This window comes from Strongylocentrotus purpuratus, unplaced genomic scaffold (assembly GCF_000002235.5).
Source record: "Strongylocentrotus purpuratus isolate Spur 01 unplaced genomic scaffold, Spur_5.0 spur5_scaffold_14, whole genome shotgun sequence".
In the NCBI taxonomy this organism is placed as follows: domain Eukaryota; kingdom Metazoa; phylum Echinodermata; class Echinoidea; order Camarodonta; family Strongylocentrotidae; genus Strongylocentrotus; species Strongylocentrotus purpuratus.
Window position 1 is genome coordinate 36667056 of NW_022145599.1, and position 24762 is coordinate 36691817.

The 24762-nt window shown below is 34.1% G+C and overlaps 1 protein-coding gene across 4 annotated transcripts in view; it reads left to right on the forward strand.

Moving 5' to 3' along the window:
- Nucleotides 1-23848, forward strand: part of LOC582329 (neurogenic locus notch homolog protein 1) — a 48726-nt gene extending 24878 nt beyond the window's left edge. For all 4 annotated transcript variants that reach the window (XM_030984875.1, XM_030984876.1, XM_030984877.1 and 1 more), the window contains 30 exons: nt 265-378; nt 768-881; nt 1639-1752; nt 2548-2661; nt 3316-3429; nt 4042-4155; nt 4696-4809; nt 5310-5423; nt 5898-6011; nt 6772-6885; nt 7497-7610; nt 7999-8112; nt 8678-8791; nt 9217-9330; nt 9775-9888; nt 10560-10673; nt 11443-11556; nt 12173-12283; nt 12768-13118; nt 13765-13890; nt 14339-14455; nt 15816-15920; nt 16823-16930; nt 17509-17631; nt 18097-18213; nt 19017-19127; nt 19783-19896; nt 20451-20586; nt 21070-21246; nt 21884-23848. In XM_030984875.1, coding sequence (XP_030840735.1) covers nt 265-378; nt 768-881; nt 1639-1752; nt 2548-2661; nt 3316-3429; nt 4042-4155; nt 4696-4809; nt 5310-5423; nt 5898-6011; nt 6772-6885; nt 7497-7610; nt 7999-8112; nt 8678-8791; nt 9217-9330; nt 9775-9888; nt 10560-10673; nt 11443-11556; nt 12173-12283; nt 12768-13118; nt 13765-13890; nt 14339-14455; nt 15816-15920; nt 16823-16930; nt 17509-17631; nt 18097-18213; nt 19017-19127; nt 19783-19896; nt 20451-20586; nt 21070-21246; nt 21884-21968 — 3719 coding nt within the window. In that variant the 3' untranslated portion in view covers nt 21969-23848. The remainder of the gene's footprint in view (nt 1-264; nt 379-767; nt 882-1638; nt 1753-2547; nt 2662-3315; nt 3430-4041; nt 4156-4695; nt 4810-5309; nt 5424-5897; nt 6012-6771; nt 6886-7496; nt 7611-7998; nt 8113-8677; nt 8792-9216; nt 9331-9774; nt 9889-10559; nt 10674-11442; nt 11557-12172; nt 12284-12767; nt 13119-13764; nt 13891-14338; nt 14456-15815; nt 15921-16822; nt 16931-17508; nt 17632-18096; nt 18214-19016; nt 19128-19782; nt 19897-20450; nt 20587-21069; nt 21247-21883) is intronic.
- The last annotated feature ends 914 nt before the right edge of the window (nt 23849-24762 follow it).

Below are 24762 nucleotides of genomic sequence, written 5' to 3' on the forward strand. Positions count from 1 at the left end.
GCGTGATTCATTTGCCATTATTTGAGAAGTAAATTGTGTTTGATTGGATTTTTGGATTGTTACTTCTTTGAAAATAATGATGATGATAATAATAATAATAATAATTATAATAATAATAATATCAATAGTAGTAATATAAATCATAATTATGATAATAATAATTAGATTTGTAAGGCGCCAAAATCGACTTGAAAACAAGTTCTTTAGGCGACCTTGTACAAAAATTATAAAATAACGCATCATTTTGCATATATCATCACACAGACATCGATGAATGTTTTAGCGGGCCATGCTTTAATGGAGCGACTTGTCTTGATATGATCGATGGCTATGAATGCGAATGTGCACCAGGATGGAATGGAACTACTTGTGGAATAGGTAAGTCAGAACCATTCATTGGAGTTTCTCTCATGCTTGGCTATTCGGTGTTTCGACAATTTCATTTAATATTTCATTTAAGAAGTGTACCAATCGTTTTATATTAAGATTGCTAATACATTTTGGTATTAGGCCAGCAAAAATCATCGTATAATGTAGTCACTCTATTAAAGGAGGAGGCAAGAAACGGAATAGCAAATAAAAGAGATTGACGAGGAAGAAAATTAAAATTTAAGAAAAAGCAGGACAGAGGTAAAGAGAAATGGATGAAGTTTCAAAAAAAAGTTGTATACATATTTTAGATAATGTAACGCACATCTACGCCCACATTTTGTATTAATTGAAGAAAAAATTGTTATTTTGAATGCCTTTTTTTCTTCATATAACAGATATCAATGAATGCGAGTCCAATCCATGTCAGAATAGTGCACCATGTTCAAACCAAGAGAATGAATTCGTCTGTAGCTGTCCGCCAGGCTACGATGGAGAGATGTGTGAAAACGGTGAGTGAAATTCGTTAAAGATGGACAAAGAATAGACATTTATCGCAACATAAAGACATTTAGCTCTTTGAAATGACAATACGAGCACCGATAAATTATAGTTTGTTTGTGATCGATGAAAAATATATAAGTGTCTATAACTATTTCAAACTAATTACGATTATATCATTATCATACCTTAATCATTCAGAGAATGATGTTTTATTTACAAAGTATCAAGTTTCCTAATGAAGCACAGGACTTCAATGATTGCTCATATTTTTTCTGTTGATATGCATTATACATAATGATATCTATCCATGATCTGCAAAGTCTGCCTCATAAGATTTGTATATTTTACTATTGGATTATATTCAGTGATGATGAATTATATCCTTAACTTAATAGAGAAAAAATACAATTATTAATTAAGTAGTTGTGAACCCTTGGTGCTATATTATTATACAAGATAATGCTTTTGATGTTTCTTGTAATAATAATTATAACAATAGTGGGTTCTTGTACGAGCTCATGTCTGTCAGACTAGATACACTCCTGTTGCTCCACAATATTAGTACCCCCGCCTTTACCAGTATCCTCCCAATGACACATTTCACGTGTACGACGGTTATTTACACCACTTTGTTTTCTTAATTGCGAAACTACATATGTTTTGTCAGAGATTGATATACGTTTATTAGAGGTAATAATTCTTTATGTTGACTCTTGTAATGCTACATTATATACAGGTATTATTTGATTATCTTTTTTTACGCAGATATCAACGAATGTAATAGCGCCCCTTGCCAGAACGGGGGAACGTGTAATAATGAAATCGATGGGTTTACCTGTGATTGTAGGAATGGATACGGAGGAATCATGTGTCAAACTGGTATGTTCACCTACGATATTATGATAAATTATGACATGTGATGTGACATTGCATGGTGACATATAGTAGGGTGTTTGTCAGCGAATATCCAATTGGCTTAAAAGGTGCCACGTGACACACAACAATCTGTTATATCAGTATATCTTTAAAGCGCTTAGAGACGTATAAAAGCGGTATATTATCATCATTATTATTATTATATATGCACAAGCACACGGTATATTTGTATATTATAATTTTCGTTTGTTTGTTTGTTTCTGTGATTAAGTAAGTTTCAATCAAAGCATTTTCTTCTTGTTCTGATCCTTTGATCATTTTAACCTACTAGCTGCTACGAAATGTTGCATTCTTGCAAAGAGGTATTAAATCAACAAAATCACTGAAGACTTATGTTATACTATAGTGTATAACTTTCCATCAAAATTATTTCTGTCTCTTTGTCCCCCATCTCTCTCTCTCTCTCTTTCTTTGACAACTCTTGAAACTGGTTTTAATTTGATTTTCTTTAAAGAAATATTAAAGTTGGATCAAATATGCATTACTATTGAATATGTATCAAAGCTTTCCATTGTCGTTGTTTTGTACATAAATTTTAGTCTGACGATGTATCGATTTTGACATCTGACCAGCAAACGCCAAACAAAAACTTTCTGTACGTAATTATTGAATAATATTTACAGTTTAAATACATGGGCTTGGCCTATAATATCCCATGAATACTTCAAACTTTTCATTTGTTATTCCATCCTCACATTTCTTCATGTCTGGTATATTTATTCTTATTTTCATTGCTAGAAATCAACGAATGTGAAAGCGACCCATGTTTGAATGGAGCAGACTGTAATAATAACCTAGGTGCCTGGGAATGTTTATGCGCCCCTGGATTTACCGGAATCATGTGTGAAACAGGTTAGTAGACGTTCTCTTTCAAACAAATACTTTTAGGCTCATTTTCCTACCGAATAGAAATTTTGGCTGCAGTGCCATACCTTAGTATTGGTCTTCTGACTTGTTTTGTCGACATCAAGTTGAGTTTGAAGTAGATAAACATAGAAGAAAAGAAAATGTGCATTTTCGTTGCAGGAATAATAGGTATTATCTCAAATGAACACTAGTTTTCGATTCTTACCTAAAAACGTGTTGTAAATGACTGCAATTCATAAAATATACCCAATGTTAATCTTTCTTTTTTTTCATCATTTTTATGTTCCAAATAATCATCTGTCTCGTTAAAAAAACCTTTTTATATTTTACTTACTGTACATAAATTGTTCTGTCGCAATGTTATATAATGTGAAATTGATTGCTTTGAATTTTAAAAAAGTGAACTGAACTTAATTAAAGTTTCATTACGTCGTATCATGCGGCTAGACTACCAACTATACTGAGAATGATTTAAAAAAACACATTTACCTCTGTAAATTATATGTAATAATAGGTGTTGTGCATGCCTGAACAAAATACGATGCAGAAAGGTGATCGAATAGCCTTTTATTTGATCATCACTTTGACCAAGTTTGTCAAATCGGATTGATAATGTTTTTTCTTTCCTATCATTTTCAGATATTAATGAATGTTCGTCTTCCCCGTGTCAGAACAACGGAACATGTGTAAATGAAAGGAATCATTATACATGTGAATGCAATGCAGGTTACCAGGGATATAACTGTGAAACAGGTAAACCCTTTTTTGCAAATAATTTTATTAATGTAAGGTGTTGGCTTAGAATGATTGTATTATGTGAGAGATTATAGAAGAGCTCAGTGTGTGCAAATACCAATACCATGGAAGAGTCTTTACTTGTCGTTTTTTTTCCGTTCGACGCTCAGTATTGTCGTTTTAACACTTCCATATGTATTGTGGAATTGTGAGCAATAGTCATTTAATTTTTTTAAAGGTATTAACAGATAATTGTTGACAGTTGATCAACTCAGCAGTCTCTGTAAGGAGAGTCTCGAATAGGCCAATCAAATTGGTTCCCTGCCGCTCAGATGATGTTATGTTTCACCAATCTATCAAAAAAAACTAAAGTTTTAGAACATTGTTGGCATATAAAGCATTAGAAATATGTGGAGCACAAATGTTAGAATATAAATGTACACTAATTTTTGTAAAAAGGCGATATTCCATGACATGGACTACTTAATGATCATATTTCCATCATATTATATTCTGTGTCCTAGTCTTTGTCATGTCATTTTATGACTTTGAAACAAGAGTTAATGCTATGATCAGATATACACTCGATTTTTGTATTGATTTTGACAAGCACATTTCCTGTCTTTTCAGAAATCAACGAGTGTTATAGCAATCCCTGTACTAATGGAGGGACCTGTACTAATCTGATAGATGAATTCGAGTGCGCATGCCTACTTGGTTTCACGGGAGAACGCTGCCAAACAGGTAGTCTGTTTTAAAGCTCGTGCTAGAATGCGACTTTCATTTTACTCCTTGCAAATGAATGGCAACTTCGCACAACAAAGGTCCTGGTACGGATCTGTGCTCTAAGATACAGAAATATGAAGCATATTTCACTCACGTCATGATATATGTATATAAAAAAAACATTAACGCCGCAGTTTACCGCGCCATATTTGAACAAGGCTTTAATCATCCAATCAGCCAATAGAGATTATTCTAAATAAAATGAAAGTTGGATTATTTAAGTTTCTTCTTTAAATCAGTATGTGGTTGTTATTATCTTTAAATCAGTATGTGGTTGTTATTATCATAAAGATAAAAAGTATTATATGATTATCATCCTCAAAAGTACAAGTGAAATCTAAACTATGCAATATAGGTTGTATACATTCAAGATTGGCCATCTTAAAATCATTTTCATTCATAAATCTCATTTTCATTCCAAAGTTTTATTAACATTTCATTTTTTATTATAACATGCATTTTAATAAACGAATTTTCTACCTGTGTTTATTTTTACAGAAATCGATGAATGCAGTAGTGCGCCTTGTTTAAACTCTGCCACCTGTGTCGACCAAGTGAATGGATACAGGTGTCTCTGTCCGCCCGGATGGACAGGTATCAATTGCGATCAAGGTATGGTCTTCTTCCTTGCTTTATCAAAAGGGATTGTAAACCATCTTTTACATTCTGCAACAATGATCTTTAAATTAATTGTTTGAAAATATTCTATAATTTATCAAAACCTATCATTGTTAACTCTTGATGTATTAAGACTGTATATATAGGTGATCTTGCAAATGGATATCACAGGTTCAGTAGCCATTTACTGCGCTAGTTCCCCCGAGTACGACATTGGTTCGTTAGCATCTAGAACTTCAAATCGAAAGTCTCCCATAACTTTGATAGCTTCATGTCAATTTGCTTTATCACTCGATGTAAATTCGGAAAGCCCCGAGTTGATTTCATTTAAGAAAGGAATGAAGTAATCGTTCTGTTCGTTGTCGTTGCTACGCTGTCATTTTCTGATCATATAAAATGTATTTCCATCAATCACTATTTACCCATAATTATCAGGTGAATAATTGTACATGCTGCAAAGTTTCAATGACTATTTCATTTTCATTTATTTTCAGATATTGATGAATGCGCTACGTTGCCTTGTCAAAATGAAGGTATTTGTAACAACGGTCAAAATGAATATACATGTACGTGTATCAACGGATGGCAAGGCACAAACTGCAATACAGGTAGGAATATTCATCATGTCTCATGTGTTATGTTTTGATGGAATGTGGATAAGGAAGGAGGATTTGATTTTTAAAAAAAGTGATTAACGTTAATTTGGGATAATACTAGATTTCAAAATGAATCTAATATCAGTAGCTTCCCCATTAAGTAATAAACATCTTTAAGGCAAATTCATTTCAAGTAGTGATAAAGTGATAATTTGTTTTATCTGTCCAAATTTTAATTTATTATTATTATTAGCTGGAAAAGGGAGGATATGACGTTTCTTATGCAGCTAACAGGTCATGAAAAAAATCTTTATTTGTGGTACAGATATGTCGGTGATTAATGAGTAATACATTGAGATAAGGCAGTCTAGTATTGTCCAAATAAGGTTTGTTGTTTGCTTGTTTGCTTGTTAGTATGTTTGTTTGTCTTCAATCCTGGCTAACGCCTGTTATGCATTCACAATTTATTTCTTTTCTTGTTTACAGATATAAATGAATGTTCAAGTAACCCATGTCAGAATGGAGCTCAGTGTGTAAATGGACGTAACGTCTACAGCTGTGCATGTGCTCAGGGATTCCAAGGGCTCAACTGTGAAATTGGTAAGTCTGGACGATTCAAATTGAAATATAAACCTAATCTATAGAGTACCGAAGTGTGACGTCATACAGGCCAAGTTGTCAAGGTTGCTGGAGACAAACATTTTTTGTGCAAAACAATGACGTGGCGATCACACCAGCCCCGAACACTGCATTTGCCATGTTCCAGTCTGTTGCTTGAATTATTTTGCGGTGAACCTCATGCACAGGCTCTGTTGTTTAGAACCATCAAGCTGGACGATGAGCGAATATGACTTTAGCTCGTCAGTACTCTAATCTTTATCTATAGTTTGAAGCCATACTAAATTGAGCTTGGTTGCTCTTTGATGAATGTTTTTTACAATCGAATCTTGGTATTAATTGTAATAAAGACTTAAAGTGAAAAACAAAAATAATCATTTCCTTCTATGGATATACACTTTCATTCAAATTCAATTTATTGCATTCGTACTGATTGGCGTGGGCAAGTCCAATAAGTTATTACATGTATCCAAGTGAAGTGCTTTCTTTGGCAGTATTTTCAGACCTAGTCTATAGAGACTGAGAACCAGACTTTAAAGCAATACTATACTGACGAAATTTCTATCCTAGCGTACTGTTTATTGCATCTTGCCAACCCACTGAACTATACGATACAGTGGAACCCACAGCGCAGCGAGCTAGGAGATCATACTGCTACAGCTGACCTTAGATGGCGCTAGAGGTAGTGCTTCTAGCACAGTGTTGCTTTAACTTGGTGTTTTTTCTTTTCCATTGCTCTTAGATGTTGATGAGTGTAACAGCCAACCGTGTATGAACGGAGGAACGTGCTTTAATCAACAAGGAGGGTTTAGATGTAGCTGTGATACAGGCTGGACAGGAGAACAATGTCTTACTGGTGAGTGTGGATATGAGATGATAACGGTATGGATAGTTACTTATTGAAATAACTTACCATTAGCATGAATATAAATTAGGAAATCACCATCGTTAAGTATTTTTAAACTTTAAAAAGCAGATCTTTTCATGTAACTTTATTTTGTAGATTCAAGCACATCAGGAGCTCTTGTACCGAAGTAATATATATATTTGCAAAAATTCTGCGCCTTGCAAATGCATAATTTTAATATTATAATAATTATCATTATTAATATAATTATCATCAATATAATGTCGTAAATTATATTCACTAAGAGATATTTGCCTTCATCTTATGAAACAGTTGCGACGGAACTAGGACTCTGTGGCAAGTCTGAACATTCTGTGAAAATAAAGAAAACGAAAGAAAAACGGTTATCAAATCTTTAGTGTGCCGTTCGGGCCTACAAAGTCTCTGCATGATGACAATTTTAAAAAAGTAAACCCCAAATCTATGCTTTTCTAGAAAGCACATACACATTCCACATTTGATCCTACCACTAATATATAGAATGTGATACAATGGTGCCCTTTGTTGTGCTTGTTATAGTAGATTTGGTTTTAACTATTTTTGATCTCTTTCCGAACCAGATATTGATAATTGTGCCACCAACCCTTGTCAGAATGGAGCAGTATGCAGGGATTACCTCAATCGATATGAATGCACATGTGCTAGCGGGTATGACGGATTTAATTGTCAAAATGGTACGTATAACCAAAAGTCGCTTGTAACATAATCAATTTGATGTTTCCCCGATCGATGTCTCCATTACTAGATCATAAACTAGTTTCGTTATTGATATACTAGTATTTTATTCAAAGTCCTATATTTTTAGCCTTCGAAGAAATTGTAAATGTGATATCAATTGATAACATTATGCTGTTAAGCATTTTTGTATTTCCACAGCAATACATGCCCTCAATTTGCCTATAATAATTTATTCCGATTCCCAAATTAATCCCAAATTATTAAATGAAAGAGAAATGTTGAGAAACTGTGGTCATTGAAAATATGGTTGATGTAATAGTCTTCCTTTTGCATCGTGCTCCTTTGGAATTGGAATTGATTTGAGTTCACTGCTTTTCTATTTAGACCTGAACGAATGTGATAGCAACCCATGTATGAACGGTGGTGTATGTACCGATGGTCCAGACTCGTTCTCCTGCGCATGCCCAGATGCATGGACTGGACTGAGATGTGAAACAGGTATGACATACATAGCATCAACAAATTTACACTCTAAAGTTTATAATCCGGTTTTATTCTGCATTTTACCCTCCCCTAAAACGTCCTACATGCCGACAAATAATATTCTACTTCACATCCTGCGCATATCTGGTACATTTAGATTGAAATTTCACTTGAGAATTCTTTTCAAAGTACTTGACTGTACTTTTGTTTACTTTATATCAAAAAACATCAGATGGTATATGAATGAGTTCTTTGGATTCAGACAAAACTAAATTAAGTAGATCTAAATATTTTTCACTGTACCTTTGTAGCTTTTACTCAATATACCTCTGAATATTGTCTCATTTGATGTGATATACTGATTTCGTCGATGTTAGTTCCCTTTAATACACCAGAATGGAAAGGTTGTTTGCTAATATTTAAACCTGTTATAAAACTTAACGCTGACAGACTTCTAGTATTAATTCCGAAATTATTTTAATTTGCTTAATTCATCTCCGTCAATATTTAGTTCTTAGAATGAATACCATTTTTCCAAGAATTTTTTTGATGAAACGTATTTGCTATTTCCCCCGAACAGATTTTAACGAGTGTGCTAGCGGGCCTTGTGATAATGGTGGTGTATGTACCAATGGCTTCAATATGTACACCTGTGATTGCCCAGATGGTTTCTTTGGAGTCAGGTGTGAATTCAGTAAGTATGAGAACACACAGGAATGGTTCAAAGATTCCAAATTTCTTTCCATATTCAATGAAAGTTTTATTTAAACTGCAAAAAGTTTTACACTTCAGTATTGCTTTTCATGTCATTTGAATTATGCATGTATATAACCAGATGGATTCAAACAACTTTATTATTCTATCAAATACAATAAATATATCTTACGCTCTAGACTGTATCATCTAATAATTATTGTTTGATAATGGTAAAACGCAATATGGGTGCTGTTTTTATCAAAAATATATTCAAAAATATTGTGTATGAAATTAAATGGTATTGTTCCTAGTACCAATGATGACCATTATATAGAAATAGAAACGTTATGAATGTAATCGTAACTAAAAATGAATCGTGATTTCATCTCATGACTCCTATAATGTAATCCGTTTATTTTCTAGATCTCGATGAATGTGCTAGTTCACCGTGTCTGTTCAACAGCGCATGCGTGGATCTGGCTAATGGCTTTGTGTGTGACTGTAGACAGGGATTCTCTGGGACACTCTGCGAAATAGGTAAGTAAAAAAGAGATGTTGAAATTGTTCCGATTTGATTACCCTTCATAAGTACACGTTGTGTTTTTTTCGTTTATGGTCTGAACTGGCCAAACTGAGTTATAATTGTGTTCTCAAGTCAAATATACGAAGAATTAAGTTATATTCTGCATTGCACAAAGAATTAACTCTTTTTTTTATATCACATGACTTAGATTTGCGGATCTCATTAGTAAAATCACGACGAAATCTGGCAATGCATTACTTTATAAAATCGGAAATGCATTTTATCATACAAATCCACTTTTATCTGGTAATTCACTCAATTATTTATTGTATTTTGTATGTTATAAAACCATGTACAACATATTCACCCTAAAAAGTATACATTTTTAATACCATTTATCTGTGAAGTGCTTAATCAAGATACTCTGACCATTTCTTATGTCTTTGTATATATGTTAGACGAGGATGAATGCCGCAGCAATCCCTGTAATAATGGAGGAACTTGCGTGAATCAACCAGGATACTTCTTCTGCAATTGTCCCCTCGGCTATAATGGAATCTTCTGTCAAACTAGTAATTGAATTAACTTTATTTCATTGTCTTCGATAGCCATGTTTGCTAATAACGGAATATTCTTTTAAGAAATCATTTCAAGTTATATTTATTAAAAGTACCTTGGAAATGCATGTGCTAAGCCATGTGTTAATTAAATTTCTAGCTACGAAAAGAAATGTTGACATGTTTTCAATCCGTTTTTAATCTCTGTATATTCCTCTCAAGTAGTACAGTCCATTTCTCCAAAGTATTCATGTTTTCTGGCTCGAGTACTCGATTACAGGTTATATAATTTCCTCTTTTCCAACAATTGAGGAAGACTCATTTACCAACTTGTCATCTACAAATGTACAAAGGGATTAATTGATTGGCAAAAACATTTCACACGATACGAAAAAACGTTTGAGTTTTCTGCATTGTGTAACAGTTGAATGTAGGAAATGAAACCATAACAAAATATGAAATAGTCAGGAGAGCAGTTGATCTACAATGCTATATCGTTATCACAATTTTTATTTGAAAAATTCTTCTTTCATTTTATTTTCTCTTCAAGACAGGATGATAGAAATAAGGGAAGGTATTCTTCACACCATCAATAACGACTCCTGAATTGATTTTTAAGAAGTATGCAGGGAATATTGAGTATTCTAATAATTTTTTGGTGATCTATTAATCTTCCTAAAATGCAGATGTTGACGAGTGTGCAAACGCCCCGTGTTTCAATGGAGCCACGTGTATTGATCTGGTGAATGCAGTCAATTGTCTTTGTGCACCTGGTTGGACTGGCGACACATGCTTATTAGGTAGGTTGTTATTTTGTATATCATCCATTGATATTTTAAACTGACACCGGTTGTGAGTTGTTAATCCCAGTGAGGGGACATTTGGGTCCTGTTACCGCACACCCATTACGAACATGCTCAACAGTCTGAATTTGACCACAGGCACAGGTCAGAGTCTTTGATACCCTAAAGCTTCATGCTCGCTGCAAAGCGGCATGCTCTTGATCTCAGGTGGTTCAGCTGAACCCGGGCTTCCTGGGGAGGAAGGTTGGTGCTAATCATCCATAATATATATCAACTTACTGAGAATGTCATGGTTTATAAGGGGACATCCATGATGACTCAATTCTAGAAGCTTGCCTTCTGAGATCGCATCTATTTCATTCTAGTCAGCTAAATATAGACGCAGGATCTGCTTGTACTATGTTTATCATATATAACCATTTCAAAATAAAGATATTCATCAATGTATTTTAAATTACGTCCCCTGATAAGCCATAGATATATTGTACCGTCTCATATATTGCATATCAAATTTCCAGTTAATTAAGTTGCATTTTGCAGATTCATTTAGATATCTGTAAAGTGAGCTCTTTCCTTTTTAAAAATCAGTAATACATCTTTATTAAAATATATCTCAAGAAAATATTATTACAGATACGTCACGAAAAACTCCACTAGAACACTATCGGGCCACTTTATTAAATGTTATATTTCTCTATATTTCTCTATATTTCTACTGTAATTTGTTACATTAATATAATTTCAATTATTACTTCTCACATAATAGGTGTCAATGAATGCAGCAGTAATCCATGTCAAAATGGTGGCTTCTGCCAAGATAGCGTCAATGGTTTTACATGTGTGTGTACTCAAGGATTCGAAGGTGACCAATGTCAAACAAGTAAGAAACAATCCTTTTATTCTGAAATATATAACTTAAAAAGCTTTTAATATAAGGTGTAAGGTGTGAAGTGTTAGATAAAGGTAACATTTTTGTTTTATATCATAATGGACCAGCACCACATAAGACGGTGTTCAAATATAAAATAGAAACCATATTTGAAAATGTTAACATTATGTTAATAATTTGAAGATACTTTTTTCCTCATGACAAATAACCTGTAGAATTAAACATGGCCAGGCAATGAATGTAAGACATCTTTTGATCTTTCTGGTCACCAACACGTTTAGCACTTAAATTTAAATGCAAAAGTTTGGGTCTTGAACCCCAGCACGTCACTCAAGTCCTTTGGGAAGACGCAACATTTCCCACTCTCGATCCATGTGTAGAAACGTAGCATCTGTTATGATCAATGTTCTAATATTCATTGTGTCTTAATAGTTGCTGTGGGAGCCAAATCTAGGATAAAAGCTACAAATACTTTGTAAGAGTTGATGCAATCAAAATATGCACTAAATAAAAGTATTATCAAGTTACTGAATCATCTATATATCTTATGATCGTTATTGATGATATAACTGATTCTCATTACTTTCTGAATTGCGTTTATCTACAGACATCAATGATTGCACTGTGAATTCGTGTATTAATGGAGTGTGTATGGATGGAATAAACTCGTATTCATGCTTATGCCCTGATGGATACACTGGCCCACGATGCGAGACATGTAAGTATCCATGGTGATATGATAGATTTCATGTCCATGTCATTTAGGTATCCATGGTGATATAGTAAATAATAGATGATGTTTCATTCCATCATATCAATGAATAACTGGTTAAACAGAATGTAGTAGGACGCCGTGTTCCAAGATTATTTGAAAGTCTATTTAATACACATCCTTAAAATGGACCATTGTAAATTGGTGAACTGTATGCAAATTATGATTTATACATTTTCAAATAACCTTATCAAATATATGCAGATTTCTCCCTAGGAAAGTCGAAAGTGAGTATTTCGTAATCTAATGACTGAAAGTTGAATCAAACATTTAGTTGTATTGAAATTCCTACAGCTCATAGCTTTCCTTTCATTTCACCCTTTAGTCCAAAATTCAATCGAGCCAGCAAGCGTCAATAACACCATTGTTTGTGTGTAGTCCTGCATTAATATTATGTGTCCATCTTTCTCTCAATGTGTCATAATTATAGCTACATCATGCGTAGGAACCGTGATCGTACCAACCTGTGGGTTCGCTCGTCTGACCTCGCCTGGTTACCCTTCTCCATACAGCAATAACGCAGACTGTTTCTGGTTCCTGCAGTCTCCCGCAACCACCCGCATGCGAATCGTCTTCATTGCCTTCACCACCGAGGGCCAGTATGACTTCCTACAGATCGGTGACGGAACGGACATCGATGATTCTGCTCCTCAGTATTCTGGTGATGAACGACCACCAACACCGATGTTCACGCAGTCGAACCGGGCTTGGATCCGCTTTAAAACTGATGATACAAAGAATGCTATCGGCTTTTCGTTAGAGGTTCAAGATGAATGCTATGGTGAGCAGAAGTTTATCATCAAACAAGTCATTATGAAAAACATCTTACAGCGATATAGACTCGCTTATGTAAGATGACCCGTATGTAAAGAGTAAAACACCATGAATGATAAAGACCTCTGCAAAGGAAAGTTGAATAAAGTTTAATCTGAGCAACTAGGTGTAGTGTAATATTGATGAGTCTGATGTTGAAAACAGATTAAAAGGGAATCTTTGATTGGCAAGTCACATATGTGTTGATCACATCAACACATTGTGATTCTGAAGAGTAATTACAGATGTAACATAATGAACTTCTGTGTACTCTACTTAAAGCCCGAATGTACTAGTTTGGTCAGGAAGGATTAGACCACCCAGCGTGGCCACTGACAGGTGGCTCTCTCTTCAACTCAGCTCTCAATTAACATAAGAAAAAGAGGATCATTAGGGACCAACAGGCACCGCTTATTATATAGAGGGAGCAAATAGCTACAAGTAGTACAGTGGGGCTTTAAGACAACATATAATCAAGACATATTCAAATCTTTCTCATTGAAATTCCCCGTCAGTGTTTGCTTACGTTTTTTCATATCCTATCATAATCTATTAATGTGATAAGATTATATTTACACATTTGTATTTCCTCTATGATTTCGACTGACTTTCAGAGGGCAGTCAGTACGCGTGTCTTAGCAATCCCTGTCTGAATGGAGCCCAGTGTACGGATCAAGGAGCAGACTACACGTGTACGTGCGCATCGGGCTACACGGGAACAAACTGTGAAACTTCTATCGGTAAATATGACCCTCTGATTTGAAAGGGCTGTGATCTGTGTGTTAATGTAAGCAGAATACATAATGTACTAGCAAGCATAGGACGACATATTATTTTCTTGATTTGTTTGTTTTTAGTGTTCTCTTATCGTATTTACGTAATACATGTATTGAATGAATTTTCATTAGAGAATTATTTGTATTGCCTTTATTTTGGAATGTTCTTTAAGACTTGTAGTTACAATCCATTATAAGTATTGGCACTTGCTTTAATTTGCTTACCTCACCATTTTGTTTTTTATAGAATTTATTGCACGAAGTGATTTGAATGACTTATCAACATCGCATAGATTTATTTCTTTAAGACATGCACTTACACTCTGTTAAACGCAAATGCACTTACTGTATCATGTGTTGCCTCCACCGTGAGGAGCTCTTGTAAAAATATATATATTCTTTGTGACCCTAGCTGACGTGCCGTGTATCAGCAGCCCTTGTTATAACAATGGTGTATGCAGTAATGGAGTCGATGGTTATGTATGCACGTGCCCAGCTGCCTTCACCGGTACTCAATGTCTTACATCCGGTATGTTCAATACTCCTCATCGAATGTCGGCCATCAAATCAGTCAGTTTTCTCTAACAGGTCATGACTACTCACGGGACTAATCATCTCTAACCATCGTGGAATACTTTCTCTCTCGTTGCACTAACACTTGTCCTAACGTCAAAGTCTATACTGTTTTGGTATTTTGCGTAATGTTTAGTTTTACATCAAAGGAGCCTTTCCTAACTTTTTGGAGTTTGGTTTATTCCTGTTATAAGCATCTACTATCCCTATCGTTATATTTCCGCTTTCCTCAAATCTAACATCCTTATTTTCAGCATTAACCTACATTGAACATTCAACCTCAAAACATTTTAATCATTTCCATTTGCCGAACACCCACTTATCATCATCAATGTTATTTTCACTGTTTTTCTACTACCGGTAGATCAGGGCAAATGGATTGAACTGTGACATTGTGAATATCAAATGGTTTCCTTTTACGTAAACGTATTTTATCTTCAAAATGTCATGACATGCACCGAATTGCACTGAACGCCCCTGTTGCAATGGGGAGATATGCAATAATCTGCAATACCCAGGTCGGAAGGCAGGGTTCATTATAACAACAACATATTTGTCGCTTTGCAAATCATCTTTGACGGTTGCGATCCATCATGCATCCCTTCTTTGATATATAATAATACTTCCTGAATTCATAACATTCATTATTTCTTCTAGATTTTCATAGACTCCTAAACTATTGTTGATCATGATATAAGATAACTGATTGTAACTACCTTTGAAGCGTGACGCTTGGTTGCCTGTTTCAAACACATTAATAAGCATTCCAGTTTAAAGACGTATAATCATGACATTATAACTATATTATTATCAATAATTTCTCTTCTAATATGGATCACATTAACTAACTATAATCTCTTCCTAACAGTATTTGGATAAAATCATTAAAACATGCTTTTGAGAAGTAAGGCCAAAGAATGTGAATGGAGATTTATGACTTATTCATATCTAACCAAATGTTTTAATGTATTTCTCCTGTGACCACATTTCTATTATATCGCTTTTCAATGATAATGCTTCATTTTACTTCACGACAAAAAGACGAGTGCAAGTATGAGAATGTTTATGATAAGGTAATCATTCAGTTTCACTTTGAACCTTTTATGATTCATATCCTTTTACAAGCAATGCTGGTTTAGAATCACATTTTTTCCTCGTCTTTTTTCATATCAACAAAATACTCAATTGATATAATGTAGGACCATATACATAATGGCATGAATGAATTTGAAGATAATATTCACATATTAAAGTAAGATGGTATTTTATGGCCTATACCTATGCTTTATTTCTGTATTGTAATGCTTGTGTTTCAGTTAACCCATGCGATCCTGATCCTTGTGTTAATGGTGGAACCTGTCAAACAGACGGTACATGTGATTGCTTACCAGGATTTGATGGTGACAACTGCGAGAATATAAGTAAGAATAATCACTGGTGGATTTAGAGGGGGACACAACATAACCCTCTCGTTTTAAACCAATTGGTATACTTTATGTATATAATAAAAAGTACCTTAATTGTGTGTTTTTAGCATATCGTCCCCCCCCCCCCCTTTTTTTTAAGTCCTTGGTCCGCTCCTGCATAATCATGTAAAAAATGGATCAAGAAGTCATTTTCATTTTATTCATTTCCATTTTCAATAAAAAAAAAAATACAAAGGTATATACAACGATAAGCATTTGCAATATATAAGAAAATAAAAATAGGGAACTAAAAAATAAGGCCAAATGGCCTTGTGGAGGCACAGTTCACTGAACAATAGTTAACAGATTTACATATAAAAACAAAACTAAAACAGAAACATACGTGACAAAACATGACAAAACATGACAGGACATCGTTCATGGCAGGTAATACAAATGGAAATAATCATTACAAAATCATAGGTTTGAAAACAGTTATAGGTAATGCTGTATTATATGAATATGGGTACAAGAATAATATTTAGAAGTTTCTCTGAATACACAAAGTAAGGCAGATGGTGTTGCTCGAGTGTAAAGCATGCAGGTGTGTATTTCTGCCTGCATGTGGTGTAGGGGGTTTTAATCTGGACATGTAAACACGCTCCCGAGCATTTAATTTCCAAGAATTGAATATTAATTGATGAATAAGACGAGTAACTAATTTCGGACGGCGCCTGACTTTAAAAATTAAACCTAATAAATCACATATGATTATATAAGGGATAATTTCAATGAACTGTTCCACATTTGTTCTCATAGAATATGACATATTTGAATGCCTATCTCTTGTACGGATGAACCAGATCTATGAGTATTGGTAACCAGTTTATGACACTTTTTTTCTTCTTCTTCATCAGATACTTGCGATCCAGACCCATGTTTGAATAATGGTGTCTGTACAACTACAACTGCTGGATACAGCTGTTCATGTTCAGGAGGATTTTCAGGAAGCCGTTGTGAAAGAGGTGAGTAGCATTAACTATGATTCAAGTTACTGTTATTAAAGATGTTCGTGTCTGCTGCTCCCGAGTCCACGCCCACATGTCGGACAGGCGAAGATTAGAACTTTTCTTTCTGCTGTTTCTTGCTCTCCCTCCCTCCCCCCTCTCCCTCTCTCTCTCTCTCTCTCTCTCTCTCTTTCTGCTTATTTGTCCTCTCGACTATATCGAGCTGGGCTCATTTTAGATTCATATGTTTTGTTTTGTTTTTATATCTTGCTTTACCCCCTTTTTGTCCCCATATTTATCTTTCATTACCAAACTTATGTCAGACTTCATGATCAATCAATGATGCTGAAATATCATGGGGCGCTTATTATCACCTTGAATGCTACAAATATATGATGCTAGCTAAGTTGAAATACTCATGTGGTACTTAATTATAATATGTCTATTTTTGTTTAAACCGCATTACAATCAAATTACATGATAATGTACAAGATTTAATATACAAAGGGTTTAATATTTTAAAGGTTAGTGACAAATTCGGTTTCGAAAACCCAACAAAATTCTGATGTTTGATTTGATTTGATTTGATTTCACAGGTTCTTGTAGTGACCCTCCAGAGAAAGACTGCTTTAATGCTGGTACATGTTACATCGACACATTATCTGGTATAGCTATGTGTGACTGCCCACCAACCTGGACTGGTGACATTTGTGAAACAGGTAACTATTTTTGTTTTATAGTCGGGATTCAACTGTAAAAGAAATAAGTTAGACTATTGATTCTTTTCACATTGTTTGCACAGACTCGTTTTCTCTTCCCAATCGGCTCTTTGGCTATTTCCTCTTCGTGATTCTCAAATAGAAAGGATTTTTCTCATCATGAACGTGATATTATTGTCAAGTTGATACATATCAATACATAGATTTAGATTCTTATCAGGATAGCGGTACAAAGGATCAAAATTCTTGGCTGTATGAATAATTCTGAAGTTCTGTTTTTACATGTGTTTCACTCTGTTTTCATTGATATTTTTTCCATCATTCTCCTGCTCAGTAGCCGTGTGCATCACATGCTTAGAGTTTATCAAAGTATTTAATTTTATTTAGGATTATCCTGTGGGTATGAATGTTTCTAATCCAGTACCAATGCATTCATTTATTATTCATTTGTTTACCCCCTTTTAGATGCGAATGAATGTCTTACCAGCAGCCCATGTCAGTCATACCAGCAATGTACCAACACCATTGGTGGACACACATGTGCATGCCGCAGTGGGAGAACAGGTTCACAATGTTCAGAAGGTAGGTTATTACTACTACTACTTCTACTGATCCTCCTCCTTCTTCTTCTCTCTATCTCTCTCTCTCTCTTTCTCTCTTTCTTTCTTTTTTCTCTCTCTCTCTCTCTCTCTATTTTTCTATGTCTCTCTCTCATCTCTCTCTTATTGGATTAGTTGTTTTTGCTTTTTTGTTTTGGAAGATATGAACCAGCCTTCTACCTGAGAATGATCTGCTTGTTATGCCTTCATGAAAATAACTGGAAATAATTTACTAATAAATGCATTGCTTCATTCCAAACCAACATTTTTGGCATAAGAATTATTCTTTCTATTCGTGCATGTCATCGTGAATGCACTGACCAATTTTCTTACTCCAAAGTCGGTGCTGATGTGCTTTGCTGTCCTGTCTACCAGTATTGTCAAACAAGAAAGTATATGCACCATGTTTAATTCTTATATTCTATGAATGTCTTTAAGCATTGAATATCGGATTCCCAGTGAATGTATTTTGGGGGGATAGGATATACGCTAGCTGCTCATGAGGCGAGCGCTCAGCGAAAATCGTGTAATCTTTAATTAGGTGCTATAGTCCATTGTTTTTCAACCTCTCAGTTCTTCATTTACTGTATTCCTGCATACAAATTTAAATTGATATGAACTGTTAATTGTCCATTTGGAAATGTTTTTCACCAACATGTTTTTTTTCAAATAATAAATTCGTGAATAGAAATAATAATCATCATAGGCCTTCTGTCATTGATTTCAATTTGAAAAACTGGATAAATAAAACGAATTGATGCAATCAAAATACTATTTTCTTTCCAGATATTGACGAGTGTGCTAGCAGTCCGTGCATGAATAACCGACCGTGTATCAATGGTGATAATCAGTATACCTGTGCATGTGCGCCTGATTATTTGGGTACTAACTGCGAAGGTAAGAACTGTTACCCCTTTAGCGAAAATCCCTCCCCATTTTGTGGTTTGGTTCAATAACTTTCAATTCAGAGCCCTAAATCAATGCATCAGCAGAAATTGCGAAAAATTCTGCACAGACTTCATTTATTTTTTGCATGACCGTATTGCGCTTAATGCTAGGAATTAAAAAAAGGAAAATCAGTTTTAAAATCATTTGATCAATTGACAACTCATTTAGTGGTTTAAAATCGATGTGTTTAAAAAAAACGGGCATTTCTTTTTTCAATTTATTACATTAGTCTATGGAGACTCAACTAATTACACGTTATGAAACGATGGATTGTTTTCAGAGAGACATTAAAACGGTATTTAGGAGTAAAAAAAACTAAATCGCTACAGTTGGTGGTTGATCAAAAGAATCATGGTTATATCTTTTGTAAAATCAATTAAATATTTCAACTGGGATCTGACTTTGAATTGCCTAGTCGATGTAAGACAAACACAATCGCAACATTGAAATGTATGGACATAAAAATGGGCTCTGACATAACTTGAATATGATATCTACTTACAGGTATTGGCTCGAGAGTATAGTTTCCTTGAACCTGATTAAGTGCTAACCCTTTTAACAGACTATTGACTGTTTTATGTGTTCTCGTTTCTATACCCTTTAGTTCAAGCTGGTTGTACGAGTAACCCATGTGCGAATGGAGCTGCTTGTATCCCTAATGGAGCCGCCTATAGCTGTCAGTGTGAAGCAGGCTTCAACGGAAATAACTGTGAATTAGGTATGTCCCTTCTCATGGTTTAAGAAGATCCAGTTTAAACTGATTTATAATTTATATTCGAACTATTTCATTCGGGGTCGTGTTTGGTTTCATTACGTTACGAGTTAGATTAAATCAAGAAGAGATTTTAAGCTTTTTTTGATGTATAATCTTTACTATTAAGAGATTATGAATGGTGCAATTTTAATATTATTTGTTATATATTTTGGATGACTACAACCATAAACAATTACGAAGAAGGCATTCCGTTTAAAGCAATGACCAAATATTGCAGGCCTACAGTGCTTTAGTAAGGTATGTGTTTTTGCTTTACATGTATTTAGTTCTTTCGTACATGATTTATTGGTTTTAAATTTCCAAGTCGTATTGTAAAATGCTGAGGATTAACTTCGTTGTAGATTTTATCTGCATGAAAGGAGAATATTTTCTGCAAAGTTTATGAAACCTAAAGGCTGGTTTTAGCAGACATGCTATATTTTGTTTCCTTTCCTTTAACATACACACCAATGTATAAATCACATTGACAGATTCTATGTTTGATATTGTACTTGTAGTGGTTGATGCTACGTCCAGCAGCATTCTGCAAGTCCTACAGGAACCCAAATGGATCGCAGTTATCGTCGGTGTTGTCCTTGGTATCGTCTTCATTATCGTCGTCTGCACTGTGATTGTCAAGAATTGCAATTCAAAGTAAGACCATTTAAAACCTCTTTTCCGTTTAATAGTAAATAATGATCACGATCACAACTATATTTACAGTATCAACACAATCAAGGGCAATTTCAATACTGCATTGTGTATCCAATAGAGACATTATGTAATACGTCATTGCAATGTTCACACTTATGGTGCATGACGTTCAAGTTCCATTATTTCAATGTTGCACCCTGCAAATTATAGACATTGAACAAAATCAATGCTGTTTTTTCGAGGTTATTTGGATCATAAACCGTAATTACCATTTTCCCTTTGTACCATTATATTTTTGTTAACGTCCTTTCGTCTTGACATCTGTTTTTGTTTGATGTGCCCGTATTCTTATTCCTCGCCCCTCGTCCCCTCCCCCTCGCTCTCTGTAAAACATAAGTCTCACTCAATGCTGTTATTTTAATGTATTCACTCTGCAGTGATGCAACCCTAGTTCATTTTATTTTTCTCTTCTTTCTCCTTCAGCAAAAATCGTCGAATCCGTTATGACGCTGAGCAGGCAGCTCGTCACCACGGTGACGGTGCTCTAGATGATGGACGGTTATCAGCAATGTCTCGTCAGCATGGGATCCCATCATCAGCTAGTAAAAATCATGCTGATGAAAACATCTATGGCTTTGTGCCTCCAGATAATGGCGCTCAGTAAGTTTGAATCTTTCATCTTGTTCAGCTATTCAGCATGAACATAATATACTCTCATAAAGATTTTCTGCTAAAATGTGGAAGTTTTCCGATGCAACGTGATTGCAAACAAACATTTAGCTGACCCAAAACATTGTTCCATGAATAATAATAATTAACTGAAACTTCAGATACTCATGAAGTGAAGTGTATGGTTGGCTCATGTGCCAAAGTAAAGGTAGACCGCGGCATACGGGAACAGACTTGAGATTTGTTAACGTTACATTAATAGGTCAATATCCTTGTAATTACAAACTGTACATGTGTCGACTTCGAGCCCTAATTATATTAACAGTTCTGTTTAAAATCAGAAGCTGATGCAATGTGTCAATTTGATTGACCCATTTATATTTTGTATCAAACTTCAAAGCAATCTTATTTAAATCATTTGAAAATACCAATCATTAAATAAGTTCAATATGGTAGTACAAATTGTCTCCGCTACTAAAGAAAATTCACTGTTATTAAAGCAAAGAATACCAGATAGAGACATCTATCTTACGGGAGGATAGTAGGCCCTCTGATAATTTAAGCAATTTGAAATTCAATCTGTTACCCATAAAGTCATCATCGATGTCTATTATATTTTATTCCACAGTGCTACGGTTGCTGAGGTGAATAGCTACGAAGCTCCTTGGCCGATAACAACTGACGAATTTGAACCACCTAGGACGGTATTATAGACTACTCCAACAATTCTTTGTATATACTGTATTTGATTTGTACAAACTGAGAAGTAACTATATACGTGCGTGCGTGTTTTTAATTCAATTCTATTTTGTTTTGTTTTGGTCTTCTTCTGAAATTGTTAGTTTGATTTTAAATGACATGTGTTTTTCCTGCGATACAATTTCAGTCGTTAAATTTTGATTTCAACAATACAGATCAGTCTTGATTATTTTTTTTTAAACAATTTAAAAAAAAAGCATTATTATCAAATAGGAACTATGGTTCAGTACATCTAAATGGATATACATGTATTATGACATTAATTATGATTTAAGCATCCTGTTAAGTAAGTTTTACCAAAACTAAGATTAGGTGGAAAAATAAACATGATTGTATAAGTACTATGAATGCAATGTTTTATATAGAAAGTGTTTTTTTATATTGATTGTTATTTGAAAAGCTGTGTTGGCCTGTTTTAAAACATTCGCACATGTACTCTCTCGATATCAGTGGCAAATAAAGATTAGTACTTTAAATGGTTTTTAAAGCTGCATCACACCAATAATGTATCATCTTGAATTGTGAATTCATATTTAAACATTTACACATGTACTCTCTCGATATCAGTGGCAAATACAAATTAGTACTTTAAATATAGTTTTAAAAGCTGCATGACACCAACGTATATGTATCACCTTGAATTGTTTATTCATATTTAACCAAAGTACTCAACTTTTAAAGTATTGAATACTTGTAGATCATCTTGCAACCGATATGGGCTTTCATAAGAAGTTATTCGTGTTTTTCGAACCGACTCATGCTATAAGGTGTTATACAGTATTACATTCAAAACAGGGTTTCTTAACTGACCTCTTGTATTACACTTTTATATTCTCTCCAGCTCAATGTCTTTCATCCATTTTAAAGATCACTACTAAACCTTGAAGTCTTACAACTGATAACATTTATCTTCATTCTGATTTAAATTGGAATATTATCTCTGTGTTGTTTGCAGATTTTACTACATCATGTAAAACTGTTTGTTTATACCTATAGTTGATGTACATAGGTCGCAAGTTTAGTGATAACTTTGCTCAATTTGATGCGTATATATTCTATGTGTGTACACCTATCTGTTTATCAAAAACAATTATATTCACCAATGTTTTGCAACAGAATCAGCAATTCATATTATATGGAGGTCACTCTAACTGTTAGCTTCATACTGAAAACCAGAATGGTGTTAAGATATGTTGGACAAGTCTTTAAAGAAAGTAGAATGTTGATATATCATGTCCTTTCGACATAAAAGAAAAATAAGATGAATTTAGTTCTCCTGTTGAAGAAATGATAACAAAAGTATTCCCATATGAAAGGAAATACTGTATGAGTTTGGCAAAGATAATCAGTATATAAAAAAGTACTCGAATATGTTTCATTCATAATGTGATATGAGTGCACATCCAACAATGGCGTTCATTTAAAGTCAAGGCATTTATGTATTCATTTGATAATAACTTTCGTTTTATATGGTTTTATCATCAGTCAAGAAAAAAAGTGGAAGAGATAAAGACAAATAGAACCTCGTTTAATGATTGGTTATAATAGTTGATTTCCTTATAGATTTTGTGTGCTGGCACACAATATGAAAATAAAATGAATTGTGATTTTGTTTGTAATGTTTAGTGTGTTTTATAGGTTTGCAGATTTGTTTTATGTCCAATCAATTTGACGTGCAGCATACAAAGCTGAATAGGCCAGTGTATTCTAAATTCTAATCGTAAGATTTATAATATGTATCTGTACATACTTATTGCAGTATTTTAGTATTTGATTAAGACTTGTTTTTACAGGATATGCTCTATTGTTATTTTGATTGTTCATAGCAGAGCAATGAAACGAAATAAACATATTTCGTGCAGTATATTATTAAATCATAATGTGCAACTAGTGTTCAAATGGTATCAAAATGTCGGTTACATATGGCACATACCACAATTGTCGACAGGAGAGAAACACATTTGCAATATGTATTGGAAAATGTATAGTTTGGTTTCAATTTTCGTTATATTGTTTTATAAAGCTTTAAACTTGTGTATGTTAAAACTGAACGGCCGTGACTTGGTGATGATATATTCGTGTTGTAACACTGAAAGGCTTGTAGAAGAGACGGAAATTTGGTTTAAAAGGGAACAGTATTTTTCAGGTATTAACCACTATCCCGGGAAAAATGGCGTTTCGCGCACAATTTCAACTTCCTTGTTTGTAATAAAATTCTGTAATAATTCATATGTGTTCATGAAATGTTAAATATAATGAAATTATTGAAATTGTACTAGAAATGTATATGCCATTCGCAGATTGATTTTGGTGCTGCCTTTTAAAGTTTTCTTTCTAGTACTTTTATCATTTGTTTCCTTTTAAATAAATAATCACGAGGGCGTACTTAAACTTGAAAATAATGTTCTTGTATGCTTACTTTAAATTATAGTTGCAAAATCCCAATTATACTGATAAATCGAATAATCATGATGTATCGACCAATCATTTTGTTGCTGCTTGAAAGGCAGATTGTGTATATAATGTACATGTATGTAGCTGGTCAAAACTGGATATAATAAATGAGTTTGCAATGTCATCATAATGTGCTGGCTCATGTCATGCTTTAGTTTGCGTTTATTCGTGACTGATCTCATTGAATTAATTGAGATCACAGGTTTTAGGTATCAACTGACATGACATAGGTCAAATATCAATTAGATTATAAGTAACACGAAGCACGTGACAACTAGCTACTTAGTTATAGCT